A 26,082-nucleotide genomic window follows, 5' to 3' on the forward strand; every position below is an offset into this window, starting at 1 on the left:
TGCAACTGGCTTGCTAAATATTCCTTAACGATACCACATTTATACTATAATAGGTAACAGTTTTCATTGCGAAAGACAAGCAATGAGAATTGTTCGGAACAGATAAGAAAGCGCAATAAGTTAGGAAAAACTAGATCCTTTGTGTCTACATTTGCGGGTATGCTTAGCCCATTGCAATGAATTCGAGAAGAACCAAGAAAAATTTTAAGCCAATGCTTCGTGTCATGCGTACGCATTGTCAAGGCAGAAATGTAGCTTAAGCGCATTTGTTCGAAAATGTAATACTCTATTATTCCTAATCTAATCTATTATTCTATTATTTTTTAATACTATGAAGGGTGTCTGCATAGTTAGAACTACTTCTAGAACACTGTAGTTAGAACCAGTAAAAAGAAATGGGCAATCATGGAACATATATTTTGCATCCAAAGTGCTCTACGCGGACGTTTAGCCTTCCATTTTTGGTTTCGGGCGAAACTCCCGTTGTTATTTTTGTGTATTTCACAGCAGCTGACCATAGAAACCTTGACTCCTATTTGGAGGAAGCATATATCGGGAAATGTAAATAATCTAGGGCTTCTGGCCAGAGTTTCTGGCCTAAACAAGGATGTCTCTTTAAGTAAGTAGTTCGACAAAAAGTGAGATGTTTATTGATGATGTCCAGAAACATCCAGTTCGAACGTAGCCTTTTAAAATCCTGCAAATAACAGCAATCGAGCACAGCAATAATTATCATCCTGCAAGAAAACGAGAACGGTGGAGCGCTATGTGTTTGAAAATATGAACAAAATTAGTACAACAAAAAGTACAAACAACGAGCAACAGCCACACAAATAATTTCAAGATAAATAACAATGGGCTGATCTGCGCAACAAAAAGCCAGACATCCGAAATATCGCCTGGCACCCCGTGGGCGCCAGATGGGCAACTTGATTTTATCTGTATTCGTTGTGTGTGTTTAAATTTGATGCCGCCACAGGCTTCTCATCATGAGAGTAATTCATCACGCTGATGACTCGCAGTGCGTCGAAGGAAGCATCTGCTACAAAGCGGTGATGAGGGATTCGACCTGATTTCGTCGACTGTTAATTCCAGCTTCAATGGCCATGCTGTAGAACAGGGACGATGCGTCAGACAGCAGCGTCTGCACGGTGTCGAACTCCCTGACTCTGCCGTCTTCCATCACAAGTATCCTGAAATCAGATGCATAAGCATGCAGTAAATGAATGGAAACGAATAACTGCTAAACGGAGAATTGTATAAGTTTTACTGGACGGACAAAAGTGAAGCGCCTATGCACAAATTTTGTGATAATGCAGAGTGAGTGATGATTGGAGAAGGTTAAAAACCGTGCCAATAAGGCGCTGACATAAAGTTTACGCCAAGTAACGTGTTAAGAAAACAAGCATGCACTTCTACGCAAAGGCTTCCTCCCATTGTCGTAGCTGCGGAACAGTTTTCTTTTGTTTCCTTTCAACGATTTTGTTGCTGCGTTTTCTTTTTGCTTTCCAATTCGTTTAAATACATTCGCGCAACTGCAATTAGACTTCAATTCGCAATCAGCGTTCAGTGCTTGTATATAATTAGTGTAGAGATGGGAAAAAACTAATAGCTCTCGAGGATCACGTTATTTCTTTCATTACATCATTTCATTACAAGTACATCACGTTGGAAGCATTTACCTTTTACAGGCTAAAACAGACGCTTCGGCAAGTTGGTAATCCATTGAGGGTAAACAGCGCAAAGAAAACGAGGAGATAAGAAGTGCACAAACGAGCGCTGACTTTCAACTGATGCTTTATTGCTTGTGCCACAAAAATATATACTGGGAACAATCAACAAAAGAAAACGTAATGACACTGATATACATAGATACATAATATCTCCAGCTGCGGATGACAACAGCGGCGTCATTGCCTTGCGTTCAGAAACCTCAATTCCTTCGCTGTTAGAGCTACCAAAGCACTATTAACACAATCATCATCTACCCTCGCGATTTCAACGGATTCTAGAATGTCACGGATTAGATGATTGCGGTGTTTATCATTCGCGTATGTTCGAATTGTGGCGTGCAATTATCACAGTCCCTGCAGTGAATGCCGAGGTGCCTTTTCACTTCTTCTTGCACATTGTAGTGATGCTCTTTGAGGCGTTCATTGAGGCAACGTCCCGTCTGCCCGATATATTGTTTCCCGCAAGAAAGCGAAATGGAATAAACAACACCTTCCTTACAGGGCACAAATTGATTTTTGCGTCTAACTGAGCAACGTTGCGCAACTGACATCGCACAGCACACGGGCGATTGCCCTAGTGCTGTGCAATGTCAGTGCACTTTGAAGAACCCTACGTGGTCGAAATTTCCGGAGTCCTCCACTAGCCTGACTTGCTTTGGGACGTTAAACCCCACAAACCAAACCAAATCTTTCTTTCCAGTTTCACTCGCACCTTCCTCCCTTCCCTTACGGCGCAGTTGAGGTGTCCACAGAAACACATTGAGACAGTTTCCGCGCCTTTCCCTTCCTGTAAATCAATCAGCTTCCCTTACGGCGCGGTTCAGGTTTCCACAGGCCAAGTGTGACAGATACTGCGTCTTTCCCTTCCTGTGAACCATTTATTATTATTATTATAATTATTATTATTATTATTATTATTATTATTATTATTATTATTATTATTATTATTATTATTATTATTATTATATTTATTATTATTATTATATTTATTATTATTATTATTATTATTATTATTATTATTATTATTATTATTATTATTATTATTATTATTATTATTATTATTATTATTATTATTATTATTATTATTATTATTATTATTATTGAAAAGTTAGTGTTATAGAGGCTGTCACTGCAACGCTCGCAGCTTTCGCTCTAGCACTAGGTTCAGCCGTGTTAAAACGAGAGTGAGGTGTTCATTGGAGCGGTCAGCTCCTGGTCCTGATGGGGCTGGGACAGGTAGGTCACCACCGCATGACGCAGGGGCTATCCTGCCACCGAATGTTTATCTATTGTAGGCCATCATCCCCGCCTGGGTGGTGCAGTTGTAAGACGCCCGACTACTGTGTCGGAGCACACGGGTTCGATCCCGACCACGGCGGCTGCGTTTCGATGGAGGCGAAACGAAGAGGCGTCCGTGGCTGTGCGATGTCAGCGCACGTTAAAGATCCCCAGGTGGTCGACATTACTCCGTAGACCTCCACTGCGGCTCCTCTTTCTCTCTATCCACTTTCGCTCCCACCTTCCTCCCTTCCCTTACCGCGTGGTGCAGGTGTGCACAGAAACAAGTGTGACAGATACTGCGCCGTTTCCTTCCTGTGAACCAATTAAAAAAATGTAGGCCGTCATTGCATCCGCTACCGCTTAGGTGGTAGATGACGACTGTGGCGGGGCGCGGTTTTCGCTCCCTCTTCTTTTTCTTCTATATTTTCTCTTCTGTCCGCACGAGGCAGCGGAGGTGGCTCAGCTACAGAGCCAGTAGCAGGCCCGTGCATTTTCTTTTCATTCTTCTTTCAATCGCAACAGAGTCGGGCTAGTTGGTATTGCATATCTAAATAACAGCGCTGGGAAAGAGACGAGACGAAGAACAAAGAAGCGCCTGTGTCTGTGTTTCTTCGTTCTTCTAGTTTCGTCTCGTTTCCAGCGCTGTTATTTTCATATACAATACCAGCTGGCCCGACACCTCCCTCTCGTGAGCTTCATTTGTTGTTCTTTGGGCTCTGTTAATTGTTTTACCTGGGACCTTAACCTTCTCATCTCCCTCGCGGCCAGTGCGATCTTCCGGTCCCGGCCACTCTCCTTTTGCATCCCGAACAAAATAGTGCCACCTGATGTTGCCATGTTTTGTGGGTTCGCACCTTCGACTGGATACGACGCCTGTGTCTGTGCTTCTCCGTTCTTCGTGCTTCGTCTCGTTCCCAGCACTGTATTTAGACATGTTAAAAACCCCGCCGTTTTTTCAGCATTGCAAACCAAAATTATTTGTCATAACGGCGGCTCATCAACTCCCTTTTGACGACCACATGGATGTCTTAGTAACCGCTGATTGAAAACTCCGTGTAATGATAGCTGCAATGTGCATGTGCATTCCCGGTCAGGACACTTTCGCAGTTTAACTCAGTTGTCGCGGAACGCAATGGCATGTGGAGTGTCGTAACACAAGTAGAGCGCTATACTCAAGTGTGGATGCGAAACTCGGACGTGGCTGCGGATTAACTAAATGCCTTCACGACCACACGCACTATACATTGTCATACCAACAAACATATTTTGGCTTAACCTGGTTCCTGTCACTATTATGAAAGAACTCCTAGTTACCTAGCGCACCCATCACCTTGGCTGAGCCTCTAAGGCGCTCTAGTATTGATGGCGATGTCGCGAGCTTGATCCCCTGCCGTCATCAAACACATTTCTACAGCAGAGACACAAAAACTGTGATGTATTCAGGCCTTTATGCTCACCTTACGCAAAACTGTATTCTATTACAGCGGTAGGGTGCTTCTCATAGTCGGGCCTCTGCACTGGCACATGAAAAGACATTATGATTAGTCATGTACCCTTTATACTTTTTGTATATAACACAAGCCTTACAACATGACTAGAGAACCGTAACCCACATCCGATGACGAAGGTGAAGATCATCGAACGGTGACCATGGTAATCATCTGCGGGGGAAACCTACAGGTACTCCGTTTTTTGTCGGACCTGTACGACCTGCACGAGAAACTGTGACTTTCTAGCGTGGTTTTCGCCTACTCGCAACTTTTGCCCTTTTGCTATTATTTCCTTCTCATCTTTGTATTCCTGTCTTCATTCGTTTTCTTCCAGTGCAGCATGGCACAGCGGTTGCTTTTTCCGCTTAACCAGTAGGCCTCAACTCATCTATTTGCGGCGATGACCCGCAGCAGGATCATCTATAATTGTTTCCTCTTTCCAGCCGCCTTTCCTCTTTCTTGTCTTCTCTGCCTCTTATGCTTTTCTTCACAATGAACGCATAGTGGTTTAAGTTCCAAGCTTACCGATCGTAGTCGAGGACTGTGTGAATGCGGTGGGCGATGGTGAACAGGGTGCACTTCGCGAACGCCCTCCTAAGCGCAGTCTGGATAAGGCGGTCTGTGTCGCCGTCCATCTGTGACGTAGCCTCGTCCAGGAGGAGGATCCTCGTTCCGCGAAGCAGGGCTCGGACCAGGCACACGAGCTGTCGCTGGCCTACACTGCGATGGAACGTCCAGAAGAGCATATGTATTACCTCAAAGATAAAAATGTTTACTTGGTTCTGGAGTGCTCTTACGAAAAAAACTTCATATCATCTAATTCCGCACACACATTATCCCAATGTCATAAAACGTCTACCTTTTCATTCGTTTTGTACAATATCTGCAGGACAACGCATACTATTTGTATTATATATTTAGGACGCTGTGTTATAAAACATACATGAGGTTGTCTCAATATGCCGTTCTTTTCCAGTAGATTATAATACGTTATGCGGTAACATGTGCAAGTACTAAACCCACAGGTGCTAGAGCAAGAGGTGCCAACACATGAGCGAGCAGAATATGCTTACATTTGTTTATTTATTCCTCCTTAATAGCACACCTAGGTCGTAAGCCTTGCTCAATCTCATTGAAAAATTGCAGAATTTCATAAGGTGGGTTTTACGATTGCTCCATATTCGTGCATGCCTCTGCATATAACGAGTGCAAACCTATTAAAACACCTGCGGTATCATCGAACTAAGGAGTGTTTATGGATTACGATAGGACAAACGGAAGCTAACGTATGACAGTGTATGATAAGCAAACATGAGATTACTTCACTCAGCCTTTTTTTTTTTTCAGTAGGTTATACAAAGTTATATCTGGATGCAGTTCAGTTCAGGCGTTCAGTCGTGTCCGACTCTTCGTGACCCTATGGACCATGTCACGCCACGCTTTCCGGTCTCTCACTATCTTCTTAACATCACATAGCTTCATCTGCAATGCCTCGAGAATGCCATCTAACCATCGCGTTCGCTGCCTACCCCTTCCCCGGCGACCCTCAACCTTTCCCAACATCAAATCTTTCTCCAGCGACTCCTCTCTTCTCATCAGATGACCAAAGTAGCTGAGCTTTAACTTTAGAATTTGACCCTCCAATGAGCAGTCAGGGTTTATGGTCGACAATATCGACTGATTTGATCTTCTGGCAGTCCAAGGAACTCTTAAGAGTCTTCGCCAGCACCACAATTCAAACGCATCAATTCTTCGGCGGTCAGCCTTTTTCACAGTCCAACACTCGCATCCATACATCACAACTGGAAAGACCATAGCACGGGTTATACGGATCTTGGTTGGCAGACTAATGTCTCTGCTCTTTACTAGGCGGTCAAGGCTAACCATTGCTCTCTTTCCCAGAAGCAGGCGTCTCCTAATTTCATGGCTGCAGTCTCCTTCCGAGGTAACCTTGGCGCCCAAGAACAGAAAATCTGTCACAGCTTCCACTTCTTGTCCATTGATGCTCCAGGACTTGAAAGGGCAAGACGCCATGATCTTCGTCTTTTTAATGTTCAGTTTAAGCCCAAACTTCTCACTCTCTACTTGTACGCGCATCAGAAGTCTCTTGAGTTCCACTTCACTTTCTGCCATTAAAGTGGTATCATCCGCATATCTAAGGTTGTTGATACGTTTTCCAGCAATCTTCACTCCAGCTGAAGACTCGTCCAGACCGGCCTTTCTCATGATGCACTCTGCATATAGGTTAAATAGGCAGGGCGACAGTATGCAGCCTTGCCTCACCCCTTTCTCAATCGGAAACCAATCAGTAAGACCATGCCCAGTTCTGACTGTGGCCTCTTGCCCTTCATAAAGGTTCCTGAGGAGGAGCTGTAATGAGAAATTTAATCAGAAAGAAATGTCAGGCTTTGGTCAGTCCTCTATAATCCTTAGAAGCTGTTTTCAGCACTACGAAATACAAGGCTACCTAGCCCAGTGAGGAAAATTCGCGCTTTAATAGAGGACTACGCTCCAAAGCGTCTTTCCCCTACGCGCTATAAGAGAAAATGTTGCTCCTAATGCCACTCCACCATTTAGAGGCCCAGAAATACTTAGGCGCGCAATTATCGCAGAGTGCACCCCGCCGAGGTGACACATTGTTTAAGGCACTCAATATACTGGGCCCGACGATGTGGGATCGAATCCCGGCCGCGGTGGTAACTTTTTGATGGAGGTGAAAAGAAAATCGCCCGTGTGCTGCTCGATGTCAGCACACATTAAAGATCCCCAAATTTTCAGCATTTCAGGAGATTCAACTATGTCTTCTCTGATAGGCAGAGTCGCTTTGGAACGTTACACCCCATAAACCGAAACCAAGCCAAATTTCTTCGATTAAGTATGGTTCTGAATGTGTCACGTGCACTCCCCTTTCTTTTTTTTATGCTGAAAGAATCTCTAATATAATATAAATTAACATTGTTTTACGCCTGAAAGTTGTAAATGTTTTGTTCTAATATAATATAAGTTAACATAGTTTTACGCCTGAAAGTTGTAAATGTTTTGTTGATGTCTACTACCAGTATCTTACACTATAAGGAATATACAAATTTAAAGAAAACGCAAATCACGGCACTAATTGCATTCAGTTTGCCGGGTGACACATGAATGCGTGGCCATGCGTGATGAGTTGAGCATTTACTGTAGGTAGGGCTTCTGTTTAGGAAATATTTTAGCATGCAAGCTCAAAGCTCAAACGCACAGTCATGCTAACAATTTTTCGCTGGCTGCACAGTCATTCTTCTTGCTGTTGCTATCGAAATGTTATATATGAACAGCAATGCTGTTGCCACAAAAGGAGCTTAGAAAAGAGAATATACGATATTACTGTTGGGCTGATAGAGGGTACTCAGTCCTAATAAAACCTAACATCTGATGGCTTCAAGCTTTACTCAAATAGTGACTACTGCACTCCGTAGAACACTATACTGCATCTATTTTGTATATGCTGAACCACCAGTACACCAGTACTCCCAACGTATTAGCAGTACTCCACCAGTATCGCCAGATTACCAGTACTCCCCAACTAGCAGGAAAATGTGGCTGAAGCGAATGTTCTCGGGAGACTGTGTAATATTAGCTGACAAAGGATATCAACATTGCTTCTCAAGCACTGGTTGATGGTAATGCGTGCTTGCTGTACAGGTGTTATCTGAACGTATTTTTCTACCACCTTTATCCACAATCCCTCAATCCGTGCCCTCCTCGCTCACATCTACGCTTTAGCATACAGCCTTAAGCTACGACAATATGTGAAAGACCACTTGACATGGATATAAAAACGCTTTTAACCGAGCCGCGCGAACGGGGCCTCAGTCACTTGTAGGTGTAGCGTGTCCCACTCAAGACCCAGTGGTCAGGGGCTCGATTTCTACTTCCCTCTAGCTGTAGTTTTATCGCAATTCAAGTATTATGAAGTTCCGCCGCTTTCCATGCCACAACAAAAGTTTTATTCCAAACCGGAGTTTTCTCCTTAGATCGCCGGTGCCATCTCTTCAATCTCCACGACGCAGCGGTATATTCCTCAGAACAAAAGTTTCGTAGACCACAGTTTGTAGCCAAAATAAAAAAGTGCTGTAATATTTTATAATATTGGTTACATTGTTCACAGACAAACTAAATTAAAGGAGTAAAAGTTTGCATTTACCGGTTTTGAGCGGGTTTTGGGGCTTCCTGTTGCAGGTTTTTTGTTTTTGATTTGCCAATACGACTGTGATAAACCACATTATCTATAGCGAAACAAGTGCACGCGATAAAGCATACAGCTCGTTCTGTCGAAGCGACGTCGTCGTAATGGAGAGTAGACAACCATGTGTTAGAAATAATAAGAACATAACTTCATATTGTTACGAGGCACGTAGAGATGTTAGGAGGCGATGGTACGTCGTAGCCGCAACAGTTCACCGTCAGGGACACACTCACAGGAGAACCAGACGTAGCTGCAGCGTCGTCTTTCTCTACTAGCCCAGCACTTCGTCATCGTCTCTTTCACTGCGTACCGTAACAATACCCCCCCCCCCCCCTTCCGCGAAAGAAGCACGGTCCCGGTGCGTAGATTACACAGGTGAGCGCGAGATATAAGGTTTGAGACGGGCGACATGCACGACTTCTGGATGATGGTTTGCAGGAGAGTGGCGGTTCACAGGGATAATCTCGTACGTCACGTCGGTAAGTTGCCGCAAGACCTGGTAAGGGCCCACGTAGCGGGGCAGAAGTTTCTCGCACATGCCTACATGTCGAGCAGGGAGCCAGAGGAGTACGAGGGAGCCAGGAGGGTAGTATGCGTCACGGTGCTGGAGATCGTAACGGTGCTTTTGAGAACGCTGGGATGCACGAAGCCGGTCTCGAGCAATATGACGGGCGGCATCAGCGCGGGCGATGGCATCACAAGCGTAACTGCAGGAGGAATCGTCAAGAGGCAGTAAGGTGTCGAAGGGAAGTAGAGGGTCGCGGCCGAAGAGTAGATAAAAGGGAGAGTATCCGGCGGTATCATGCCGGGAGGAGTTATAAGCGAATGTTATGAAAGGTAAAGAGATGTCCCAGCCACGGTGATGGTCAGAAACATACATTGACATCATATCGGTCAGGGTACGATTAAGGCGCTCAGTAAGACCATTCATTTGTGGATGGTAGGCCGTTGTGAAGTTGTGGCGCGTAGCGCATGAGCGCAGAAGGTCATTAACAACTTTAGAAAGGAAGCAGCGACCGCGATCGGTGAGCAGTTGACGAGGAGCACCATGAAGCAAGATAACGTCATGCAAAAGAAAGTCTGCAACGTCAGAGGCACAGCTGGTGGGGATAGCTCTGGTTATGGCATACCGGGTGGTGTAATCGGTCGCTACGGCAACCCATTTGTTCCCTGAAGCGGATGTGGGAAATGGCCCAAGTAGGTCGAGACCAACTCGAGAAAAGGGCTCAGTTGGAACTGCGAGTGGTTGCAGGGGCCCACTAGGGTGAAGAGACGGGGTCTTCCTGCGCTGGCACAGCTCACAGGCGGCGACGTAGCGACGAACAGAGCGGTAGAGGCCAGGCCAGTAGAATCGCCGTTGAACATTGTCGTATGTGCGGGACACTCCTAGGTGCCCTGCTGTAGGAGCATCATGAAGGTGCGCAAGAACAGCAGAACGTAGATGTGTCATGACAACAAGCAAAAGGTCTACACCATCTGTGCGCACATTGCGTCGGTATAATGTGTTATTAAGCAGCACAAGCATACTGATGGACGGATCGGTGCTGTCGTTGCGCAGGTGATCAATAATGGGGCGCAGGGAAGGATCACGACTCTGTTCGACGCCGATGTGGAGAAAGTTCGAAATGGACAAAACGCAGTCGTCAGCAGTATTGTCAGAAAGTTCAGGAGGGTCAACGGGGTGGCGGGACAAGCAGTCGGCGTCTTGATGTAGGCGGCCTGACTTGTACACAACAGTAAACGTGTATTCTTGTAATCGCAAGGCCCAGCGACCTAAGCGGCCAGTAGGGTCCTTAAGTGATGACAACCAACACAAGGCATGATGGTCCGTCACTACGCTGAAGGGCCGCCCAAACAAATAAGGGCGGAATTTAGTCAACGCCAAAACAAGTGCAAGGCATTCGCGCTCCGTAATGGAATAATTGCGCTCGGACTGGGAAAGAAGGCGGCTGGCATAGGCAATCACACGATAGTGGCCGTGCTGGTACTGGGCAAGGATGGCGCCAATACCACGTCCGCTAGCGTCGGTGCGCAGTTCTGTAGGCGCAGACTGGTCGAAGTGCGCCAGTACAGGAGGAGCGGTGAGCGCGGAAATGAGCGTTGTGAAAGCCTGAGCTTGTTCACGGCTCCACGAGAAATTCACGTTTTTCTGCAAAAGGGAGGTAAGGGGACGTGCTAGGTCAGCGAAGTTCCGAATGAAGCGACGGAAGTAGGAGCAGAGCCCGAGAAAACTTCGCACATCACTTGTATTACGTGGTGTAGGGAACTCGCGGACTGCACGAACTTTATCAGGGTCGGGCTGCACACCATTTTCGTCAACCACATGTCCCAGGATTTTGATCTGGCGGCGGCCGAAGCTGCATTTTTTTGCGTTGAGTTGAAGACCGGCGCGGCGAAAGACTGCCAGTATCGTAGAAAGCCGTTCAAGGTGACTTGTGAACGTGGGAGAGAAAACGACAACGTCATCTAAGTAGCATAAGCACGTTTTCCACTTGAAGCCACGGAGAAGCGAGTCCATCATGCGCTCGAAGGTCGCAGGTGCGTTACAGAGGCCAAATGACATGACCTTGAATTGGTATAGTCCGTCAGGGGTGACAAATGCGGTTTTCTCTCGATCCCGTTCGTCGACAGCTATTTTCCAGTAGCCGGAACGCATGTCGATCGAGGAAAAATAGCTGGCACCATGCAAGCAGTCGAGGGCGTCGTCAATTCTCGGGAGCGGATAAACGTCATTTTTAGTGATCTGATTGAGGTAGAGGTAATCTACACAGAATCTCCAAGTTTGATCTTTCTTTTTGACTAAAACGACAGGAGACGCCCAGGAACTGCAGGAAGGCTCAATAATATTACTTGTCAACATCTTGTCGACCTCCTTCTGTATCACGTGGCGCTCAGCAAGGGAGACTCGATAAGGCCTTCTGTGAATAGGGCTGGCATCACCAGTATTGATGCGATGGGTAACTACAGATGTCTGGGCCAAAGGTCGGTCGCCAAAATAAAAAATGTCGCTGTAGGTAAACAAAAGGTCGAAGAGAGCACTGGCTTGCTGAGGTGTCAAATCCGGTGCTATCATGGGAGCAAAAAAGGGGCGAACGAGAAGCTGATACGGGGGGTTCAGACAGAGGCACAGGCTTGAGGGCAGAGACTTCGCAGTCAGCCAACGGAAGCAAGTCAGCGAGTGCAATGCCTTGGAGCAAAACTTGGACAGAGCGGCTAAAGTTAAGGACGGGAAGATAGGTTCTGTTATCCGTGACGGTCAGGACAGTGTGAGGGAGTATGACGTTACGGTGGAGAACAACATCGGTGATTGGACAAGTGACGTATGTACCATCAGGAATAGCAGGAAACGGGGCCAAAGGAACATACATGGCAGCTTCGGGCGGTAGACGAACAAACTCGACGGAGCAGAGGCGTGGCTGGATATCTGTGCGGTCGGAGCAGAAAGGCAGGTCTAAGCGAAGGAGGCCACTTGAACAATCAATCAGGGCAGAGTGCACCGTTAAAAAATCGATGCCGAGGATCACATCGTGGGGGCAGCGATCGATTACAGTGAAGAGCACAGGGGTAGTTCGACCACAAATGCTCACGCGCGCAGTGCAAAGTCCCACGACGGCAGCGACACCTTCATCGGCGACACGAACGGCTAACGAAGAGGCGGGTGTGACAACGTTTTTGAGTCGGCGGCGAAACGAAGAGCTGAGGGCGGAAATATGGGCACCAGTGTCAATGAGGGCGGTAACAGGCACACCATCTACACAGATATCTAGAAGATTGCGGCGATGAGCGAGGATCAGCAGAGGATTTTCGGGCCGGGTCGTCAATGCAGCTTCACCTCCGGGAGCTGCATTGATCAGTTTTCCGGGAGCGGTCCAGAGAAGTTAGAGGACGAGGAACGGTGAGGTATGGGCGAGCGAGAATGGCGGGTCTGGGGAGACAGCGATCGGCTGGACATGCGCGGGGTAGGCGGGTTAAAGTCACGAGAGGGCGTATCACGGAGAGAGGTTGGGTGTGGTCCGTAGACGGTGCTGCGATCATGATAGTAGCGAGGTCGAGGTGGCGGAACACTACGGCTGCGGCAATTGCAAGAAATGTGGCCGGCACGTGAGCAGTTGAAGCAGATGGGTCGGTTGTCCAAGGTCCGCCATTCTTCTGGGTTGCGGTAGCGTCGGGTAGATTCGGGGTATCGCGTCGGGAAGGGCGCAGTCGGAGCCGCAGCAGCTACCACCGGAACGGTGGGCTGGGCAGATGGCTGTGCGGACGGCTGACCAGAGCTGAGGCTTACGCTTGGCAAGCGGTCGAAGCGGGGAGCAATACGACGATGTTTAGCTTGCTCAAACCGCCAGCATACCTCGAGGACGGAGTCGACCGTCGTACAATCTTTGCAAAATAGAAGGTTAAAAGCGTTGTCAGCAATGCCCTTCAAGATGTGGCCCACCTTGTTACACTCGGGCATGGCGCTGTTCACTTTGAGGCATAGAGCTAGTACGTAGTCATGGTGAAATGCGCAACACATACGACACAAAAGTGAGAGGGACACGTAGCACGGGACGAGCGCAAACTACCAACTATTTATTGAAGGAAAAAGGGAACATATTTATACTCTCGGCCACTCAAGCGCTCATAGCTGAATCGCTTACCAGCCCTCCGCCATCAGAATTCATGAATGACATGGCTCAGCACGTATGACTAAACACCTTAAAACAAGGTTAACTAAAAATAACTGATAAGAACCTTAGCAAACGCAGTCGGTCAAGCGATTGAGCTATGAGCGCTTGAGTGGCCGAGAGTATAAATTTGTTCCCTTTTTCCTTCAATAAATAGTTGGTAGTTTGCGCTCGTCCCGTGCTACGTGTCCCTCTTACTTTTGTGTCGTGTGTGTTGCGCATTTCACGATGACTACAGCAGACATTCACCAACTAGCCCGCCAACAGCTCCTGTTAGAGCTAGTACGTCTTGTATGTACGACAGATATGATTCGGTCGACGACTGTGCTCGCGATGCCAGGTCCTTTTTAGCGCCGAGCTTGCGTCCGATCGGCTTGCCAAAGAGATCCCGAAGCTTCTCTTTGCACATGTCCCAGGATATTAGATCTTCTTCGTGCGTGTTGAACCAGACGCGCGCCGTACCAGCCAGGTAGAAAATGACATTTGCAAGCATCAACGTCGCGTCCCATCGGTTGTGCTTACTGACTCGCTCGTACATAGCGAGCCAGTCTTCGACGTCGATGTCATCGGTGCCACAAAAGGTTCCCGGATCACGAGGCTTCGCAACGACGACAGTGGGCGCTGGTTGTGCCGCTGTAGAGGTAGCTGCGTCGGACTGCATAGCGCTAGCACCAAGTTGGCGGCCACTACGGAGATCCAGCTTGTGGTATTGGTGTCTTACACCGCACCTCCACCAAGATGTTACGAGGCACATCGAGATGTTAGGAGACGATGGTACGTCGTAGCTGCAACAGTTCACCGTCAGGGACACCCTCACAGGAGAACCAGACGTAGCTGCAGCGTTGTCTTTCTTCACTGGCCCAGCACTTCGTCATCGTCTCTTTCACTGCGTACCGTAACAATATCATCATTGTGACGCAATTGTTTTCTCTGCCACTTTCGGGGTGGTGTCATGTCACGTTGCTGCCTATTTAGCATCCAGTTGTTAGTCAACTTTCAGTCTAGTTTCCGTGAGAGATGGTTTGGTTTTATGCGGCGTAACGTCGCAAAGCGACCCAGGCTATGAAAGACGCCATAGTGGAGCGCTCCTTAACTTTCGACCACCTGGGGTTCTTTAACGTGCACTGACATCGCACATCACACGGGCGCCTTTGCTTTTCGTATCTATCGCAAGGCTACCGCCTTCCCGAGAATCGATCCCGCATTCACGGACGCAGAATCAAGCGCCCTAACCAGTGCACCACCGTAGCGGGGCAGTTTGCGAGAGAGATTTGAACCGAGGATATATATACCTCTAATTGTATGCCACTCATTTAAGCGCAAGTGTTCACTGATAAGTGAGGCAGCTAATTTAAAGACACAGCGCTTCTTTGTGTTCGTGTTTGTGTTCATTCCGTGCGAATAGCTAGAGCTTTTCAAGATTACGCAGAGACAGCTACCGCGCCTTCTTTTATCGAGAAAGCAAACCAACTGAATACATTTAGCCCTTTGCCTAACTCTATTCCACTTTTACTATGCCTAAACTTCACGGAATGAGAAGGCCGTTAATTTCTGTGAGTCCTTAGTCTGAAAGTGCCTGAAATGCCTGCATCAAATATCCCCCATGAATTCATTTTAAAGCATCGGCTGGTTATGGGACAAATTCATTCGCCAATCACGTGTACAGCCATCGCATACCGTGTATAGTTTGCTGCGATCAAGGGATATGATAGCAACGTGTCCCTCGATCATGCTGTTTCTGTTTTTCCCCAACGAGTGGAACGATCCTTCAAACCTTTCGTTGAAGATCCCTTTGACCACAGAAACCGGTGTGGTTGCGTTGGCGTCTTCAATCCTTCCGCAGAAATCCAGATTTGTCCACAGTATCATGACGTCACAGCCGGATCAACCCACGCGGAAATTTTAAGCACCTTACGACGCTCTTATTGAATACCCGAAACATACGTTATGCCAAGTATGGACAGTGGATAACATTTCATCACTAATAGCAAACAAATTTGCCATTTTTCTCAAGTAGTTCACCCTTAAGAAAACCATTTTTATCTGAAAAAATTAAAAGGCATTCAGATTTAAGATGGGGTTGGAACCCACAATTCTCTTGTTGGGAGCCAGCATCGCTATCGACTAAGCAAAGCTCGGCTTTTTTTTTTTCTTTCCTTTATTTTCGCAAGTATCCTGAAAACAAGAGATCACGATTAATTGCACGCCACAGCTAAGCTTCAGCTGATCCATGTGAAGCTGATATACCGTTATTTTCAGGATGTAATTCAGAGGTCCTGCCAACAGTGGTGGATTAGTGTGCTCCCATCGAATAGACAAAAGGTTTTTGAACAAAATATGCACGTATACACCGTAGAGTGTTAAAAGCATTAGGCCTTAAACGCCTGCGTGTTTTCGACACACCGTGGAGCTCAAGACGCATAAACAAGTTAAATATGTATAGAGCGTATCTTTTTACCCTAGTGTTGAAACATATATCATTATAGTCTGGTGGTAATTCTTTATGTATTGTTCGTAGTAGGATGTCCCAGTTACATCTCATGTCCCATTAACCTAAAAATTACGTGTTCCGCTGTCTCTGGTTGCTTACACTCGTTCGTTATCCCTGGGACAAATACATATTTATTTCTTCACGCCAGGTGTTGACACGCGTAGGCCATGCAAGGCCACCTTTTCAATCCAGCATGATTTGAGGGCTATCGCTCGAATGTGAACCAGCCCCCGACCATCTAATAAGGCTGGCGACCAAATTTGCAACTCTGCAACCTGAGTAAGCGCATTCTTCTCACTCTATTTGGAGGTTCCGTGCCGCAGCAGTTATCCGTGCGACGAACTCACCGTATGTTCTCCGTTCTAAGCTTTCCATTTCTTGCAGGGATGTGTGAAATTTGTTGCTGCTTTTTTTCGCGAGCGCTAGCAATAATAATGAGAAAGATGATTAGCTGGTAACGGATGGCTCGGAACTGTTTTCTTCGCACCAGTCGTTTAATATATATATATATATATATATATATATATATATATATATATATATATATATATATATATATATATATATATATATATATATATAGCAAACAGCCCGCCTCACCATTGTCTTTGCCCACAAATTAATTTTCACAAAAGAATATCGGTGCAGCGTATCACTGCCGTTTATGGTTAGTGCGATTCCAGACCACTTGTCGCAAGAAAATGCCTTTTAAAATCGATGCCCAAGCGAGAGATGTCCCGCATTATCAAAGAACCGCGGAGGACTTATACTTCAGGTAACATTAATGCGGGCTTCTACGCAACAAAATCTCTCACTTTCTGACAACTGTCGCCATGGTGATAAAAATATGGATCATGCTTTGCCATTAAAAGCCGCTCACATTTGCGGTGAGTCATGACGACCGAAAGCGCAATTTGCTCACAATTATCGGCGATCAATATCAAATAATGTTCTTCAAACGGCAGTGCATTTCTGGCCGTAATATGTCACAAAAGAGATGCAAGTCCATAAGGAAAAACGAGAAGCTGAAGTATTTGTAGAGATCGACCATTTTGTGTGGCACATGCAGCCCTAAACGTGGTCAGCTCTCGTGCACCATCCCATCGAGGGGGCGAACATTATTACACAATTTCTCCTAAACCTCTTGGTACGCCTCCTTTTATTCCCCTGACTGCCTACCTCGTGGTGAGTGGGCAACGCTGTATACCACATGGTTTGGGCGTGCCAATTTACCCCTTCTCTAAGCTCACTCCCCCACCCCTGCATGGAGATTGGGAGGCCGCCCTGCAGGACCTCTGCCCGGAGCGCCAGCAATGGCTGGATGGCTGGCTCACCGTGCTGTTACTGCAGCCACGGCCAACGGGACCCTGGACTGCGCCCTCCCTCCCCCCCCCCCCCCCCCTTTCCCGCTGACGAAAGAAATAAAGATGTTTTGTCCTCCTCCTCAACACACCCTAGCGCGTTCCATAAGCTTGCGTGTCACGGGGAGCACAGGTCGCATAAGGCATGGCTCCAGTTTTGCGAGGATGGCTGGCAGGATCCAAAGGTGCGGCAAGAGGTACGAGGACAGCGAGGCAGCCAGCTGCTGTGACTACCCTGGCCAGGAGACCCCTCAGCCAGACTGTCCCAGCGACTACCTGTACCATCTCTGGCACATGCCTCAGAGATTCTAAAAGGCCTCCCAGCATGCCTTTTAGTGCACACCCCTCATCCGGTACTGTTGGAAGATGAATTTCCTCACAAAGAACATCGAGAGCCACGAGAGCTTCTGCTGCAAAAGGCGGACTTATGACTGTCTGATGATGGAACGAATCACTAAACCATGAGCGCAACTCTCTTTGTCGATGACCCTTTTTCCCAGCATTTCACCCCAGAAGAGCTGAGCACCAGGCCGGATGATATATTTCACCCGTTGGAAACCCGTGGCTTCCACGGCGGCACAAGGTATCGAACCTGGTACCTCCCGAAAGCGAGCTGGATGCTCTACCAAAACAAGCTCGGTGCTCTCGCTTCGTTCGGCCGTCACGAAGAAAGTGCTTGCGCCTCTCGTACTGTAGCACCAACCATGACCTACAACGCGCCGCGATCCGCGAAATCGGGATGGCTCATCTGTTGCCACATCTGTTGTTCCCGCGACATGCGTTGGACCCGCTGTGCAGACGGAATGTTCTTTTTTTATTTTTATTTTATGTTCACCTTCATTTCCTAATTCGGTTCGCCTTCGTTTGGCGCCTAAGTCAGCCTGGCACGCACACGAACGAAATTAAGCATTTTGTATTCACCAATACAATTCATGGGACAAGCTTGCTGCGCATTGTGCAAAAAAGGCCAGCTGGCCGCCACTGGAACGTTTAGACGAGAATGCTATTAAATACAAGTTATCATAAATGAAAGTGCAGCAACGTCAGGACATACGAATGTTGAAAATCGCACGTCGCTACTATGAACTATCTGGCATTAAAAGAAATTAATAACTTTAATTATTTAAAAAAAGAAATGAATGACTCGCATACTGACAAAGGTAAAAGAGACGCCAAAACAAGTTACTAAAACTTCAGCCTACCTGAGATTGCCCCCGCCATCCGTTACTTCGAGCAGCAGGCCTTTGGAGTCACTGGAGACCATCTTCGTGAGGTAGGACTGTTCCAGTGCCTGCCAGATCTCTTTGTCCGAGTGGGAATTAGTCGGATCCAGGTTCATTCGCAAAGTTCCTCGTACCAGGCTTGGGTCCTGGAAGTTGAACGGGGCTAGTGCTTCAAAGCATGCTTTAAACACGAAACACTGCGTCGGTGGACTAAGAATGCTTGTGCTAGGTACGTAGTAGCCCTACTCAAAATATGCGTTGAAAAACTGTGATGAAAGGTACAAAAACAGTTATAAACCATCTGACGCTCAGAGCTCACTAACTTTTTTCCTTTTTATTCTGGCGGGAAATTTAGACACGCACTTCCGAGATGAGCCTTGATTTAGTGGTTCTTTAAGGAAGCGCAACTCCATGTTGCGTTAAAATAAGATAAAATATGTCCTATTACACTATCTCGTCTGGCAGAATGACGGGCACGTTTCACTTTAATAATTTCGAAATAAGCCTTGAATACGAATTGAAAAAATATTCATGTTTTTAACCACACATATGGTAACACTATCTAAACTATGTTTGTTCTATACTAACTGTGCACAATATTTCAATGAAAAATTGTGCGTGTAATTTTCTTTCTTTCTTTCTTTATTTGTTCCTTTCTATTACAGAAAGCCGGAGCGAAAGCTAAAGGCTACAGAGCCTGACAAAGGCTTCCGCTCCGGATGACGTTCAGCGTGCAGTTTGAAAAACGTATACAAAACATACAAAAGAGCACTTCGAATCATAAACACAACGCGCAAATACAGAAATTTGATTGCATGAAACTGAGTCACTCCAAATAACTATGGATAGGAAAAAAAGAAATACAAAAGATTGGCATTTTATTGCGGATTGCTATGTAATAAACCAACTGCAATTAATGAAACAGATGAAACATACCGCTGTAGACGATATCAATAAAACCGTTTGTTGAACTTAGTGATACAGTATAGAACACTTGCGAAATAATAAAGAAAAGCACATGTAACCTCTGATACAAAAAAACACAAAACAAAAAATTAAACTATGCAATTGCGATGTCATGCTTGAGTAATAGGGCTTTAAGAAACTTTTTGGTGACAGGTTTGTTAAAGTTTACGAGCGTATCTACACGATTCAACAGAAACGGTATCTGGTAGTCTGTATGTTGCCGGCCGTAGTTTGTTCTTGTGACAGGTGTCCTTCTGAGTACTCGGCGAAAAGAATACTGTGAACTTGGGTTTGAATCAGAAGCTTTATATAACTTATTATTGTTAATGTACTGTATGAGCTTGTAGTAGTAGACCTGGTTTGCTTTGATTATTAAATGTTGTGAAAAAAGCGGATGCGTTGGGAGAAGATGGGGCTTGCCATAAAAGTTTTCAAATATTCTCAGTATTTTCTTCTGCAATAAAATTAAATTCTTATAATTTTGGGCTGTCGTAGTTCCGCAGACGAGTGCGCAGTAAGACAGTCGAGAGTAGAAGAGGGTATAATACAACATTTTTTTCAGCCAAAGTGGAAAGAGGTTCTTAATCTTATACAGACACCCAACAGCTCGACTTAAGTCCCCTGCTAGACGACTAACATGCGTATTCCAAGATAAGTTATTCTGAAACCACACACCCAAAAATTTTTGTGTCGATACCTGATCTAGCAGTTTATTACGGAAATTGATGGCGATTTTGCAACATAGAGGCTTATTTATTGGTGCAAAGATTATATATTTGGTTTTGTGTATGTTTAACCTTAATTTATTAACATCGAGCCAGAGGGATAGTGAGTTGAGGTAGTTATTCACTGTGTCCTGGAGCGAAATGAGCGATCTGCCTGCGAAGAAAAGATTAGTGTCATCTGCGTACATAATTAATTTTGGCGAACTTGGTATATTGCAGATGTCATTAATGTATAAATTGAACAATATCGGTCCTAGAATTGATCCTTGCGGTACGCCGTACAGTACATTTAATAATGATGAATGCGCATTATTTATTGTAACATATTGGGAACGATTAGTCAAATAATTTCTTATTAGATCTAATGCGACACCTCGTATACCGTAGTCGTAAAGCTTCATTAATAATATTTCATGGTCCACCGAATCGAAAGCCTTCTGTAGATCCAGAAATATACCTACTGTGTAGAGTCTTTGTTCAATATTGCGTATTATTTCGTTTTTAATGTTCAGTAAAGCCTGTTCAGTTGACTTATTCTTTTGGAATCCGTATTGTGTCTCATAGATTATGTTATGTTTTCTTATGAAATCTTCCATTCTGACGTTTATAACACCCTCAAAAACTTTTGACAAAAGGAGGAGCACTGATATGGGACGGAAGTTGTTAACTGAGTAATCACTCCCGCCTTTATGAATTGGACTCACCCTTGCTATTTTGAGTTGATCAGGAAATATTCCAGTCTCCAGCATACTATTAACAATATGGGTAAGAACAACAGAAATTAGATCGGAAATATATTTTATAGGAATTGCCTTAATATCATCAATGCCGGCCGCAGTGCTATTTTTAAGATTTTCTATCAGTCGCTCAATTTCAAGTGGTGTGGTTGGCGACAGTGCCAATGAGTTCAGAATAGCAGGTTTCGGTAAGACAAGCTCTTGTACAGGTGGGCAAGTGGAAGTGTATTTTCCGCTTTGTATGAAATGGTTGTTGAGGGTATCAGCAGCTGTTGTGTCACTAAGATTTCCGTGTGGCGAGGAAACCTGAATAGTTTCCTTACGAGGACTGCAGTGCGTAAGGTTTCTGACCTCTTGCCAAATTTTCCTAGGGTTATCGGAAACACGGGTAAACAACTTTTCATAGTAATCTAACTTTGCTTGCTTAAGTTCTTTATTAAGTCGGTTGCGATATTTTTTGAATTCTACAAGCTTACTGACATCACGAGTTTTTATAAAGGAATGGTACAATTTGTGTTTTTGTTTAATCCTGTCTAAGAGTACTGCATCTATCCATGGTTTCCTAATTTTGTTTTTGTATTTTATGCTCCTTGCACTCAACGGAAATGCTTTATTGTAGCAGTGTTTCAGTTTCTCGGCAAATAGAGCGTACGCAATGTTCGGGTTTGATTCATTGAAAACAGATTCCCAATCAGTGTCTTCTATCAAACGGCGAAAATGCTTTAGTGCCTTGCTAGATATGTTACGACATGAAGGTGAATCGATTTTAATTTTTTCTTTGTGTACGATCGGTATAAAACAGAAAATGGGCAGATGATCACTTATGGCAAGTGATAACACGCCAGACGAAGCGTGCAACGGGTCCACGTTTGTGATGCAGACGTCTAATAATGTAGCACTGTGCTCCGTAATGCGCGTGGCTAAGGAGACAAGATTAGAACATGCATAGGAATTCACTATATCGCTAAGAGTTCTGGAATTCACATCCCCCGCCATTAGGTTTACATTCATGTCACCCATAACAACAAACTTAGTCCCGGTGTTACTTAAGTGGTTTAACATATCATCGGCAAAAGAAAAGAAATTTGTTTTATTTCCGCATGGTGGTCGGTACACCACTGCGACGATAACCGATTTGAGACGCACGGTTAGACACTCAACATGTTGGTCGATAAAAGAAAATTCAGACACTACTTCATGCGATAGATGCTTTCGGACGTAGATAGCGACTCCCCCACCACGCCCAGAATTTCGTTCAAGGCCATGACACACGTAGTTATCAAGATGTGGTGGGTTATCATTTGCTGTCAACCAGGTTTCTGAAATAAGCACGAGATCAAACTCAACTACAGTGTTTTCGAATAAATCGAGTAGTTTTTCGTGTTTGTTTCTGATGCTGCGCATATTTAGATGCAATATTGAAAAACACTCATGAAGATTTGCATATGTGTCGTTAAAGGAATGATAGTCGTAATATCTGCACATGCCATCACAAGGCATGGTCGTGGTGGCATGCTCAGCCATTACTTGTTCTGATTGTTTTTTTTTCAGCGGCATGTTTTTTTTTTCTTTTTACGCGGTCATGCTGTCAAGGTCATCGGCAGAAAAAATGCGCAGGACTGTAGATGTCTCATTTTGTCGGGCAAATATTTTGCCTCCATTAGTCCACACAAACTTCCAATTAACCTCTTTCTTTTTCTTGGTGGCAGCTCCAAGAAGCTGTTTGCCGTACCTTGTTAAGTGTTCGTTGACAAACACAGGCCGAGTGTCATAAGTGCTCTCATCAAAGCCAAGCATTTTTGTGTCCAGTCGCATTTTTCTTGCCTTTGCAAGTAAGGCGTTCTTTTTACTTCTCCGCACAAAACGGACAATTATGTTAGACTCGTTATGCTTGGAAGTTGGAACTCTGTGGCATATATCAATGTCACTTTCGTCAACCTCTTCTGCAACAAGATGCCCGATTTTTTTTACGACAGTTATTGGTTCACCTTCAAGAGGGACACCTTTGAGTTCGATGTTATTGGAACGCTGATATTGTTCCAACTCCTCTAGCCTTCGAACGAGTCCAGCATTCTGGCTTTTAAGATCCTTGTTTTGCTGAACGATGTCTTGAATTTCCTCTTTCAAGGCTTTGAGATCTGCTAGATCTTGTCTTGCTTCTCTGAGCTCCTCCAACGCTAACCTAATGGCTTTCAGTTCCTCTTTCAGTTCACTGCAAGTACAATTGTTCTGCAAGGCTTCCTCGGCAGCCTTCGTGTTGCTTCGCGTATTCTTCGTCATTCTGTATTTTAAGCGATTCAAAACAGGGCCAAATACACTCAAGCAGCCAAATACACTCTAGAGCAGTCGTTCGGCAGCAGTACACACGAAATCCTTTAGTTAGTACATATGCAATTCTTCTTACCTGCAAGAGCAGATATCTTTAGGTTAGGTGCCCTAGGTGTACTGCCGCCGAACTGCTGCCACTGCCCGTCCGATCACGGCTTATAGAGCCAGCAGCTGCTGTTGTTGACGCCCTCTTGAGTCGCAGGACAGCTGCGCAGTCTTGACAGTCGGGTGAAGACAAACTTGCTATCGATCACTTGGCGGCCGTCGGTTTCGTGATCCGTGATGTAGCGCGTTCCTGCAAGAGCAGATATCTTTAGGTTAGGTGCCCTAGGTGTACTGCCGCCGAACTGCTGCCACTGCCCGTCCGATCACAGCTTATAAAGCCAGCAGCTGCTGTTGTTGACGCCCTCTTGAGTCGCAGGACAGCTGCGCAGTCTTGACAGTCGGGTGAAGACAAACTTGCTATCGATCACTTGGCGGCCGTCGGTTTCGTGATCCGTGATGTAGCGCGTTCCTGCAAGAGCAGATATCTTTAGGTTAGGTGCCCTAGGTGTACTGCCGCCGAACTGTACTGCCGCCGAATTTTTTATTATACAAAATTTGGATTTGCCTCTTTGCTATGTGAACCCGTGTATGTGATGCAGGCTAATTATTTGGAATGCTTTATTTCTGCACAAGAAATACGAGCCCAGTTTATAAATATCATTATTAGAAACATTTATGCGTCAAATGAGCAACGAAACAAGGAGCGAAGTTCATAATAATATTTGGTTCACAGGAAGGGAAAGGCGCTGTATCTGTCACACTTGTGTCTGTGGACACCTGAACCGCGCCGTAAGGGAAGGGTGGAAAGTGGGAATTAAAGTGAAAGGAGAGAAAGAGGAGCCATAGTGGAGGGCTACGTTTTGTTCTGCGAAATGACACTGGGAGGCAGGGAGGCAGTACCTGAAAGCCCAAACATACGCTTTGAATTTCGAAGTACCAGAGGCACATCCTCGCTGACGAAACTAATGATCCCGTTGCTCTAGTTGTGTTTAATACTGAGACCTTGAGTCGATCGCTTAATATTCATCGTGCAATTGTGATAATAGTGCTGGAGAATAAATAAATGGTGCCCCGTTTCGATACATCCTAGCTATAATGTTCAAAGCAGCAAGGAAGACAATGCTGAGAGGATATGACTCATTTTGATTCGTACATACACAAGTTTTTTTGTCGTTTTTCATTTGAAATAGACCTCATACGCATGAGGTTTAGGCGTTGCGAGCCCTCATTAGATCTTAGTTTTTCAGGAATAAGATGTACAAATTGGCTTGCTGTGGCATATTTCCATTGTTTCGGTTTCTTGATCTACAGCACACGGACGCCTCTTCGTTTCGCCTCCATCGAAGCGGCGGCTGCGTTTCGATGGGAAGCGGCGGCTGCGTTTCGATGGAGGCGAAACGAAGTGGCGTCCGTGTGCTGTGCGATGTCAGCGCACGTTAAAGATCCCCAGGTGGTCGAAATTACTCCGTAGCCCTCCACTACGGCCCCTCTTTCTCTCTTTCCCCCTTCATTCCCACCCTCCTCCCTTCCCTTACGGCGCGGTTCGGGTGCCCACAGAGCAAGTGTGACAGTTACTGCGCCTTTCCCTTCCTGTGAACCAATTTAACTCTCACGTCGAGAAATTTTTTTTGTGCGTTTGTAAATAAAACATTTTGCCTAATGATGAATGATATGCGAGATAGCAATTATCGAATGTTACTCATACGAAAAGCATGCCATCGGCTTGCAATACTTTATCACTTCATGATCTACGCAGCGTTCATAGCAATCTTTCTAGATTATTTAAAACGAGATATAGGATACAAGAAGCGTTTCGAGCACTCATTGGACACGAAGGGAGAGCATAATTTTCTTAAGATGCTGCAATGAACAAATCGCGCACTTTGGTTTGGAAGCAAGTTTGTGGTGCATATTTCGGAGCAGTCGAACTGCACATCACATTCCATCCTGCCCACTTCTTGCACCGCGTCAGAGTTCCCACGTTTTCTTGTCCGAATATCCAGATGACTTCATGTGATTCAGCATAGCATGCATCAGAAACTGTAAAGGATAACTGTTTCACTCTCACTTCAGGCAAGTAAAATCGAATAAACGTCAGGAGTACCTGTACTGTTTCGTACGCACTGCACTTACGATCAATGACATACTTTGGCAGCTGCACACCATCCATACCCACCACCCCTCAATGACCACCATCATTAGTTATATGTGTTCTTAGACTGATGATGAAAAGTATCCACTCAATTAGCGTACATAATGTCACAAACTCTCACAAAAAGCCGTGCCCGCGGATCGTTCAGCGTTTCTGTAAAAAAAAAACATAAAGTTTAATTTTGATTACTCTGCATGTTTTCTTGCCATTTGGTTGCTGTCCTGTCTACACAGATTCAGACACATCATATTCAGAATAATGCTTGCTTTTGCAGTGATATCTGCGAGTAAGAACTGCTGTCAACAGCTTTGAGCCCGAAAACACAAAGGTACTTCATAGTAACGTCACTTCTCATCCGTTGCGCGGGTGTGGCTGCGGCGGTTGGTGATCACGAAAGAGGACACTGTGAACTCTGGTTAAATTTTTATCCTTTACCCGCATGTGACCTCTCTTTTCAAAGTTCTTTCACCGCCTCAAGCCTCAAAATTTGTGCCCGGATCTCGTTAGCAAAAGGAAAAAACGCGCTAAAAAGTAAAAGAAGAAAGAGACTTGACGACAGGAGAGAGCGCTAACTTCCAACTGGTTTTATTTGGGCAACTGTACCTACATATATACAAAAGTGAAATCTTATCACAGCGATCCAAGATTAAACACGTGTTCA

General features: G+C 45.4%; 1 protein-coding gene across 1 annotated transcript in view; it reads right to left on the reverse strand.

Annotated features, from left to right (window-relative positions):
- Positions 1-679: 679 nt before the first annotated feature.
- The window catches only part of LOC146179756 (ATP-binding cassette sub-family C member 3-like), a 109,163-nt gene continuing 83,760 nt past the window's right edge, over positions 680-26,082 (reverse strand). Inside the window, exons 19-21 of the mRNA XM_084579330.1 lie at positions 18,448-18,614; positions 5,030-5,224; positions 680-1,193 (exon numbers count right to left, since the gene is read on the reverse strand). Of these exons, the coding sequence (XP_084435456.1) occupies positions 1,043-1,193; positions 5,030-5,224; positions 18,448-18,614 (513 nt within the window). The 3' untranslated portion in view covers positions 680-1,042. The remainder of the gene's footprint in view (positions 1,194-5,029; positions 5,225-18,447; positions 18,615-26,082) is intronic.

The sequence above is a fragment of the Amblyomma maculatum genome, chromosome 9 (genome assembly GCF_055883805.1).
Source record: "Amblyomma maculatum isolate TAMU_Amacu chromosome 9, ASM5588380v1, whole genome shotgun sequence".
In the NCBI taxonomy this organism is placed as follows: Eukaryota; Metazoa; Arthropoda; class Arachnida; order Ixodida; family Ixodidae; genus Amblyomma; species Amblyomma maculatum.